Genomic DNA, 10,401 nt, shown 5'->3' with positions numbered 1-10,401 from the left:
CTTTGAAAGCACTTCATTATTCTTATCCTGCAACTTTGAAAGCACTACGTTATTTTTATCCTGCAACTTTGAAAGCACTACATTATTCTTATCCTGCAAGTTTGAAAGCACTACGTTATTTTATCCTGCAACTTTGAAAGCACTACATTATTCTTATCCTGCAAGTTTGAAAGCACTACGTTATTTTTATCCTGCAACTTTGAAAGCACTTCATTATTCTTATCCTGCAAGTTTGAAAGCACTACGTTATTTTATCCTGCAACTTTGAAAGCACTACGTTATTCTTATCCTGCAACTTTGAAAGCACTACGTTATTTTTATCCTGCAACTTTGAAAGCACTACGTTATTTTTATCCTGCAACTTTGAAAACACTACATTATTTTTATCCTCCCGTTACAATTTTACCTAATGTTTTGTAGCTATTTATAATGACCAAGAATGAAATTTCATAATTATTACACAAATAACTAAAATTTCCTAAGCTCTAAAACCGTATTCTAAATTTCAACAAATCGAAGGCTTAGCTTACCAAGTGTAGATCCTTGTGACATCTGAGCATTGACGTAAACAAAGAGGTGAACCAGACAAAATATTGAACATAAACACCAGCTTTTCTCGTGAAGATTCATCTCTCTGCCTGTTGATAACGCACTGCAGGTAGCTCCCCTCAAGTAATTCAGTCTTTCTGTACCCTTCATTAGAAAGCTATTCTTGGATGTCCATCAACTCATGCTTAGCTGAAATAAAAAAAAAGACAAGTATTATTAATGATTTTTCTCATATAATAGAGCGTGATAATACTGTATCGTTGTATTTACTGCTCGCTCTAAACATTACTATTATATTACACAATGTTATTTCATTACTGCAAATTTTATCTAGTGATTAATAACTTGTATTGATACAACTGGGTATAGATAGCTGATCTATGCTATTTTGCTCAAGTTAAACCAAACAACAAGCAAACGCAGAAGTAGCATAATAAAACCTGAACACACACATAAAACAAATGACCTAAAAGGAAAGGAGAATTTATGTTTTATGTTTCACGAAAACATTGACCTCATTTTCCTCTTATTCAGCACTTATGACTATATATTTGTATAAGCTAACAAACGTTTAACTGTTATATTACTAGTAATAAAGGACATTATAACATTTTTACGTCTGCTTCAGGAGCGCTTCGCTGAAACATAAATCGAAACTGACAAGTACAAAGCTTCAATGGGTTTAAATAATTCTACAGCGTTATTTCGACGATGCAAGTAATAAAGCCAATTGTTGAAATAATTAGAATGTTTAAAATGTAACTTGCTATCTATAAAAAACAGAATGATCTAAACAACAAGTTAAGATAAATAATTAAACTAATAATTATAATTTTTGTCGCTGTAACTGTTCAGTATAACTTCTTTACATTTACTACCAATCTATTTGATATTTCTCATAAGGATTTTTACAGATAATTGTGGATTGATGTTAGGAGCTGCTTAGCCACAAATAGTTAAACAATGATCTTCTATCATATTGTAATTTGTGAAGAGATTCAACGGGTTCTCCTATCCTTATTTGTAGGATTCTCCAACATACGTAATAGGACATTGGAAGAAAAACACCATCTTTAAATTGTAAACACAATATTGTAAGGCAATTGGATCTATTAAACCACAGGGTATTTATTATATTGATATTTTGAAATTTGGCATCTGAAAACTCTGTAACTTTAATCAGTAGGTCAGGTTTCCTAATCATGGTTTTTATTTTCTTGGAGATAGTATCGTCAACTAGATCAACAGTAACATTAATTTTTGGAAAATTATCTATTTACTTCTATGTTTACCTGTGTTTTTGTTGGAGGTGTGATGTTTATCTTTATAGAATCAAGGCCATGGGTTCATAGCTCAAATACGTTAACGATGTATCTAAGCCACAGAACGCGGCCAGTGTTGTTATCTAGACGCCACTTATCAAGGTGGTTAGGGCGCTCGACTCGCAAGCTGAGGGTCGCGAGATCGAATCCCCGCCACACCAAATATGCTCGCCCTTCAGCCGTGGGGGCGTTATAATGTGACGGTCAATCCCACTATTCGTTGGTAAAAGAGTAACCCACGGTGGGTGGTGATGACTAGCTGCTTTCCCTCTAGTCTTGCACTGCTAAATTAGGGACGGCTAGCGCAGATAGCGAAATTCAAAACAAAACAAACAAACATGCCACTTATCAATAAACCCTATTTCAAAAACGTCCATAAATATTATGGCTTAAATAACAGCTACTTGATTCATATTGTAACACAACAAAGATGGAGATATAGTTTATTGTCAAAACGAAAATATCCATCATGAAGGATAAGATGTAAGATTCTCTAACAGTGTCTACTGACAATCCGAACGTCTCCAAATTGTTTATGGGATAAATTATGTGTTATAAAGTGGTTTCTCACTAGCATTTAAATATGTTTTATATTCAAATAACCTAAGTTAAATAAAAAACATTTAACAATATGTAGAACGATCGTATAATATGAAATTATTTAAATCTGATTAGTGTGTTACTCATTCTGCTACAAATTACTTAGTTATTTTTATTTTTCTGCAATCTTGCTTTCCCTTCACTATTATTATGTGTGTTTCTTTCTTTTTTACTTGTTTTATACTAGAAGTGATCTAGATGTGTTTATGTAAATGTAGGTATCCTTATCTATTCTATCTTAGTGTATACAACGTTTCAATGACATTATTATTGGCGCAAGGCTACTGGTGCTCTATCGTTGTGTAACATTTTTCTATACAAAATTATTCCTGTTTTATCCTGTTTGTGTTCGCAATACGAAAATATAAATGTGGAAAGTTTGTTGTTGTTGTTGTTGTTTATAAATACGAAGCACAATAAGGAATTTTTCCGTAATTTTGTTTTTTGAATCAATATGCAAGATAATACATTATATCGTTACCACTGTGAACGTGGAGACGTCATAAAATGAGGCAAGTGCTATCAATATAAGCATCAGAAAATAAAACTTGCTTTAAAATAGAAACAGTAAGAAACATCTGTATGACAAAAGAACCATATTAAACCACAAATAAATGGTTTTATCATTCGTTTTCTGTACGAAGGTAATTAATGTAGAAATATTTTTGTAAGTTGTATTAAATTGTGTTTAATTTGTTGCTTTCATATATGTTGTACTGTATATATTGGACCTACATGTCACTTGAAAGATACCGCCAGTATCGTAAGGTATTATATGTTAACAAATTGAAATAATTAAATTATGTCTAAAAGAATTAAGAGGTTGTGACAACACTGTAACGGAAATAACTTACTGAAACCAAAACTATCACGGAATCTAACCCTCGTGACCAGTTAAAAAGTGAAAAAATAATTATATATTAATTCATAAAGTTGTTGCAGAATCTCCACTACAACTAATGTTTGATCTGACTGCACCTGAAGCACGAACTACAATACGTGAATTAGTCATGTTAATGTCATCCACATAAAAAAAGACCATTTAGTACACAGCAAAATTACATGCGCACTTTAGTAAAATCACAGACTCGTGCAAAATAATCTACCATAACCGTTATTACACCTGAACTACAATAAAACCACAGATGTACTAAAATATCCTTTAAAGAGTAATTACTGTTTTGCATCAAACAAAACACAACACTAGTAATCAGTTTCTCATTTCTATTTCATATTGGACTTTTTCCGAACATAATGGGTTTAATGCAAGAAATGTACTCATGATGATTATTTGTTCTCTATCTGCTGTTGCTAGAGATACTTGTTTGTTTTATGTTTTCCTTTTTTGAGAAATGTGTCGGTTTGATCACTTGTTTTAGAATTTTGCACAAGCTACGCATATGTTATATCTGCATAGTCATCCCTAAGTTTCAATTAGTAGGCTAGAGGGAAGATAGCTAGTCAAAAAGACACATCGCCACCTCTAGGGTTAGTCTTGCTGGTCGTATAAATGATTTGTCCGTCACTTTTATAGCACATTTACGGCCCCAAAAATGTGGAGTGCATTTTTGAAACGGATCCCTAAACCTAAACCCTTGTATTCACATCATGCAATTAACTATTTGGTCAAGCCAGGCCTGTGTCAGTCAGAAACGTTTTAATATTTCAACCAACCCTAAAGTTTACCTTTAATTATATTTACTTTTAGCATTCAGTACCAGTTTTTAATGTACCCTCTAGAAAATAACCTGTGTGAGACTACTATAATGGGAAATAAAAATTCTTTTATAACTTCAACTATCTACAAGAATGCTTTCCTTATCATTGTGGACGAAAAATATTCGATAAAGGGATAAAATTAAGGCTGGCCTGGAGTAACTAGTGCCGATTCAAAAGGAGGATTGTGAAGAGAGCCTGTAACTATATAAGGACGAAGAAGTGTGATGAACGCATGATGCAAACACAGTCGCGGGAGAGAGAGAGACATAGCTGATACGATTTCATCGCCTGTGGTAATGCACGGTTTGCCCAACCCTATTGAATAATACAAGTTTGTGAATTCCCTAGGAACTTCAAACCTGACGCCAGAATAATACCGGAAAAACCAGAAGATTACACGCAACGGGATTTTCATCTAGCCACAGCTTCTTGATATTTTCTTTTTACCATTCAACTTCCCAAACTACAGTACATTGCAACCCATCATTAAGCATTAACACTTTATTCAGCACTTTCCTTAAGAATGTAGACTTCTCAATCACTTAGAATGGAATTATAAAGCCATAAAAAAAAACATCTATGAGCAGAAATCCACAGTTTACAGAATATGGTCTAGAAGAACCGGAAGACAAAGCAGTTTATGAAAGTCGTTGTCAACTCCAGTCTAACCGACAAAATTCTTCACAGTGGATGCTACATGTAGTACTTCCATTTTAAAGCAGAAAGACCATTTCAGAGAAATAGGAATAAGTCAAGCGAGTAACTTCACCTCCAATCCACGAAAGTTGAACACGCCATTACTGGAATCACATCGTAAGCACACAATCCACCTCCACAATTGACAAACAAACCCAAACACCGGCCAGAAGAACTAAAATAATCTCTGACAAACAAACACGGATCGAGGAGAACCCGAGCATAGACACTTCCACTGAAAAACCGTCTACCTCCAACCACCAAACACAAACCAAGACAAACACCCCCAAAATAAGCATACCCGAGTTAATGCGTCCATAGATCCGGAGACTAAGTCCCATGATCAAGACTCACACCGAGCAACCTTCATAAAAAGATACTTCCAAAAGACTAAACCTACAGTAAACACAAACTACGACTCAGAAAGACAGTCTGCTCCCTTCAAGCACATCCCTTGACAGACGACTCCTACAAGACAAACCATACATTATTGGTCCAGATTATTTTTGTTACAGTAATTCATACATGCAAGTTGCTAGAAATAACGTATTTTATCTCCCAGCATAGGTCCATGGCTATGGCTTGGTCAGATGGAGTATTCGGCACTTGACCAGTAGAAGTAAGGTTTTCTCGGGGTACTCCAGTTTTTCCCACATCTCGGGTATTGGATCTTTTGATTCCCTGTCTATTTTGATGCATTTTTAAATAGTTTGGATTATACATAGAGCCATGAAATTTTACAAGAAGCTAGAAGATTGCGCTGCTTTTCTTGCTTCACCTGCTCCTCTTGCGATTACTGTCTGAGTTGGGCGAGGGTCAACGGTTCAGCTTGAGTTTCTTTTTCTCACAACGTCTTCTGACTATATGTCTTAAAGTCACATGTGGCGCTCTTGATGCTGTGAACCTATAAATACCTACCACGAAGAAACGAAATAAATATCGCTATAATGATGCTGAACCTAGAATTCTCGATGAGATCCGATCCCATCGGCTTTTAAAACACATTTCTTTGAAATATTTGTGCAACAAATTGCTTGCGACTCCATCATTTTGTTGGCTACAGAATTCTTAAGAATGTATAATACACACACCAAATTTAACAAAAAATACCATCAATACTGCAATTAGTCTCGCTATTATTGTTGAGGTCCTCTATGTATTTTACATAGAAAAATGATTTACTTCATTTTATGCGTTTGGTCGGTTCTTTATACTGACTGTTGTATCAGGAAAAAACATAAAATCACTCAGTATAATGAAATATGTGGGACGGTATAGAAACTAGTCGGTAATTTTAGGGATAATTTCATCTAATTTCTCCTGAAACGACAGTCTTGACTGAAATATATACATATATAGTGCATACAAAATTTAAATTGAATATCCTTCCTTCGAGGTATTTTTTCAGACCATGTTACACTGAATAAATCTTGTTTTAAATCAAATACGATTGTCCTTCTACTAAACATTCGAAAAACTGTAATAAATCACATATACTATTCAAAAACATTCTTACTCCAGTAAGCATAGACGTTTTTTTTTTTTTTACCGACATTAGTTATTTCAGTGGAATGTCGAATTCAACCAATGATCTGTGTGGATCAACCATGACAACAAACAAAACCCAACTAATTTATCATTACTCGTTGTCTGATTACGATTGCAATGACAAACAGCCATTTAAACCTTGACATTCTGCATACAAACGTCTGGACAGAGAAGAACATCTACTTCTGGTCAACTAACTAGACGTCAACCTGTAACAACTTAACAAATGAACTAATTAAGTTATAATGTGGAATAGTGATACGTATCTGTTTTTGTCTTCATTTTGTTATATTGCGTTTGAAACAAACCAGTTGTCTTTAAGCTTGTCCTGGATAATTCTAAAACAATTACATCGTTGTTACAGTAAACGATTATACCCTAGTGTGTAACACTAAAGTACACGATTATACCCTAGTGTGTAACACTACAGTAAACGATTATACCCTAGTGTGTAACACTACAGTACACGATTATACCCTAGTGTGTAACACTACAGTAAACGATTATAACCTAGTGTGTAACACTACAGTACACGATTATACCCTAGTGTGTAACACTGCAGTAAACGATTATAACCTAGTGTGTAACACTACAGTAAACGATTATACCCTAGTGTGTGACACCACAGTAAACGATTATACCCTAGTGTGTGACACTACAGTAAACGATTATACCCTAGTGTGGAACACTACAGTAAACGATTATACCCTAGTGTGCGGTTAGGGACAGATTTCCTTGTGTAGCTAAAACAAACTAAATATGTTTGTGTTTCTCAAAATATTCTACAATTTATAGCTAGTACATTTAGATTAGGGCTTTGGCGACATCTATTATATGTAAAATGTCTGAGATGTCAAAGCAAGGATTAGTTTCTAAATCATTTCCTGATTCTGATTATAGAACGTTGTAATTGCTTCTTTAGCCTAAGCAATCACATAAACGAATTACTCATAAGATTGTATTACTTTCTTTATAAACATGTCCACTTTGAGAAATTGGTACGTAATAAAATCACCAAATTTCTTTCCAAATTTGTAGTGTTCTACACTAGGGTATAATCGTTTACTGTAGTGTTACACACTAGAGTATAATCGTTTACTGTAGTGTCACACACTAGGGTATAATCGTTTACTGTAGTGTTCCACACTAGGGTATAATCGTTTACTGTAGTGTCATGGATACTATTGACTAGCTGCCTTCTTCTAGTGATGTTAGTTCAAAAGTAGGGATTGCCAACTCTTAGGATAGACTTCACTGACTTGATAGACTTGATTTCACAAAGAAATCTGTCCCTAACCGTCCCTACTTTTGAACTGACATCACTAGAAGAAGGCAGCTAGTCAATAGTATCCATTGCCAACTCTTAGGATAGACTTCACTGACCTGATAGACTTGATTTCACAAGGAAAGCTGTCCCTAACCGTCCCTACTTTTGAACTGACATCACTAGAAGAAGGCAGCTAGTCAATAGTATCCACTGCCAACTCTTAGGATAGACTTGATTTGAAAGTCCGTTTTATAGCGCTCTCACGGTTTCAAAATGTGATTTGTGCTTTGACAACAATGAAACTCTCAGATTCACAGTCTAGGTACGTTAAGCCAATTTCTTTTCTCGACTAATAATTATTATTATTTGCAGGTTTTTCCTTATTGTAATGACAAATTAACTACTCACGTCCTATATGAGTGTTTGTAATATTCTGTTGTTTAACTTTCTCAGCTATTTTATCTAAATTCTTCATAATTTATCTCTTGATAAATGGTTCTAAAATTTGCGTTTTGATAAGCTTGATTATTTTGAACTCTCTGTGATTTAGGTTCATTGTATGCCACAGAGCAACGTTTTAATTAGAAACTATGATAAGTTATAACTTGCTATTGTATAAAGCGTTTTTCTACATATTTATGATAGTCATTGTTTGTTTCAAGGATGTCTAAATGTTGTCTTAGTTCAACTATAATTTATATTAGGGGAGGCGAAGATGTGAGAGTGGATTTTCCAGGACAAGCAATCAGACCTATTTCTTTACCAGTCTTTGGAGGAAGCTACAAGGTTGTTATACGTAAAAATAGTTGCATTATAACTAATGGTATATCTCTTGTCCGGTTTGTAGATACAAACGTTTGTTACGTTTTTACTTGTTCAAAAACGTGAGAATGATTCCTGGGTTATCAGAGGAAAATAAGCATTTACAAATTATTCTACTATTCTATTCTATATAGCTGATGAATTAATATTTTACATAAGTACAGGATGTGTGTGTAATGGCTGTTTAGTGCTAGACAATAAAAAACTTTGTAGACATTTCTTTGTACTTATAAAAGTAGTAGGAAAGAGATGGACAAAGTCCATGTGATTGATAAGTTTTTAAGACAAAACTATATTGTATATTGAATACAAAGGCTTAGCTAAGTGAAAAGCGAATCCTGTATTTTATAAAAATACTCTAGAATAATAGTTGCATTATAACTAATGGTATATCTCTTGTCCGGTTTGTAGATACAAACGTTGGTTACGTTTTTACTTGTTCAAAAACGTGAGAATGATTCCCGGGTTATCAGAGGAAAAAAAGCATTTACAAACTATTCTACTGGACTTTCGACAGTTGATTGTTCTAGAACAAAGAAATATTTCCAAGCTGCAGTCGAGCTAGAGTACAGTTGTAGAAACAGGTTTTAATTAATGATTCGAGTTTTTTGTTTGCAAATAGTTACACTGTATTCAACAAATTTACTTTGGTTGCTACTTTCTTTAATCCATTAATCTATATGTAGAATACGTCACTAAAGCAAGTCTGAAGGTGTTGTTCTTTATTGATTAGATATTTAACGCATCGCTTAGCCCTAGCTTAACGTAACAGTTGAATTATTTGGTTTTGACTAACCAGTTAGTAAAAATTAGTTTTTATTCTGTTATTCATATGTTGTGTTCTCAACCGTCTTTTACCCACAACTTAGTCACTGATATAATAACACAAGATAAACAAATGATTAATTAAAGTAAAATTAGCTAATAAAGAATAACATACTCTCTGATGTAACTAGGATTAAGCTTTCCTCTTGTTGTATTGTTTTCGAAATATTTATTTAAAAGTTCCCCAAACAGAGACATAATAAATATCTACATAATATATTTCATAATTAAAAATGGTCTCAACGTGACCTACTGGTTAGCGTTTTGAGCTGTGTATCAAGTGTCCAAGGTCCGAGAAATGACGTTGTGGGCACGCTATAAAAATGACAGCCATTCCTATTATTCGGTTCAAAGTTTCAGAGAAAGGCCTTTTGGCAGTAGGTACTGCTAGCAGGCTGCAAGCTCTCTGGTCTTTAGTTCAGACTTAGGGACAGCTATACATGAACCCTAGTCGTCTCTGACCTGACCACATAGCGGACATACACAGATGGTGCTTCTAAGGCTGAAAATTAAAATTCTTATTTAAATAATTTATTATCACAACAGCAGTCATAAACAAAACAAAATAATAACATGGTAAGTTTCTGTGTTCTTTATTTCTTCGAGTGGTTCAACTAACCTTTACGATGGTATTATACCATAATTCATCGACACATATATTGTTAAAAATGTCTTCCGAACCACTGAAGCTCAGTACTTAGCCGTTTCACCGACTCCGAGCAAATATCTTGAAAATTACAATATTCTTCTAATTGGCATAGCTAACTAAAGGATGGTTGTCTATATTTTATAACCGATTCACACCACTACTTTTAATCAAACTTGGTTTTCATTTTAAAACGACCTACGTTAAATAAGTACTCGCACTTTTACAAAACCAAAAGATGAGTACACTTTGTAATTTCTGTGGATGTGTTATAACATGGCAACTGTTATACAATCCAATTACTTTGGTGAATGTGTTATGACATGGCAACTGTTATACAGTCCAATTACTTTGGTGGATGTGTTATGACATGGCAACTGTTATACAATCCAATTACCTGTTATACA

The 10,401-nt window shown here is 34.1% G+C and overlaps 1 protein-coding gene across 4 annotated transcripts in view; it reads right to left on the bottom strand.

Annotated features, from left to right (window-relative positions):
- The window catches only part of LOC106464456 (irregular chiasm C-roughest protein-like), a 72,487-nt gene that overhangs the window by 38,568 nt on the left and 23,518 nt on the right, over positions 1-10,401 (bottom strand). For all 4 annotated transcript variants that reach the window (XM_022392175.1, XM_022392179.1, XM_022392178.1 and 1 more), the window contains exon 2: positions 531-738. In XM_022392175.1, the coding sequence (XP_022247883.1) occupies positions 531-699 (169 nt within the window). In that variant the 5' untranslated portion in view covers positions 700-738. The remainder of the gene's footprint in view (positions 1-530; positions 739-10,401) is intronic.

Source organism: Limulus polyphemus, unplaced genomic scaffold (assembly GCF_000517525.1).
Source record: "Limulus polyphemus unplaced genomic scaffold, Limulus_polyphemus-2.1.2 Scaffold1656, whole genome shotgun sequence".
NCBI lineage: Eukaryota > Metazoa > Arthropoda > Merostomata > Xiphosura > Limulidae > Limulus > Limulus polyphemus.
The sequence above is the reverse complement of the archived record's forward strand: the minus strand, read 5'-3'. Positions and strand labels throughout refer to the sequence as shown.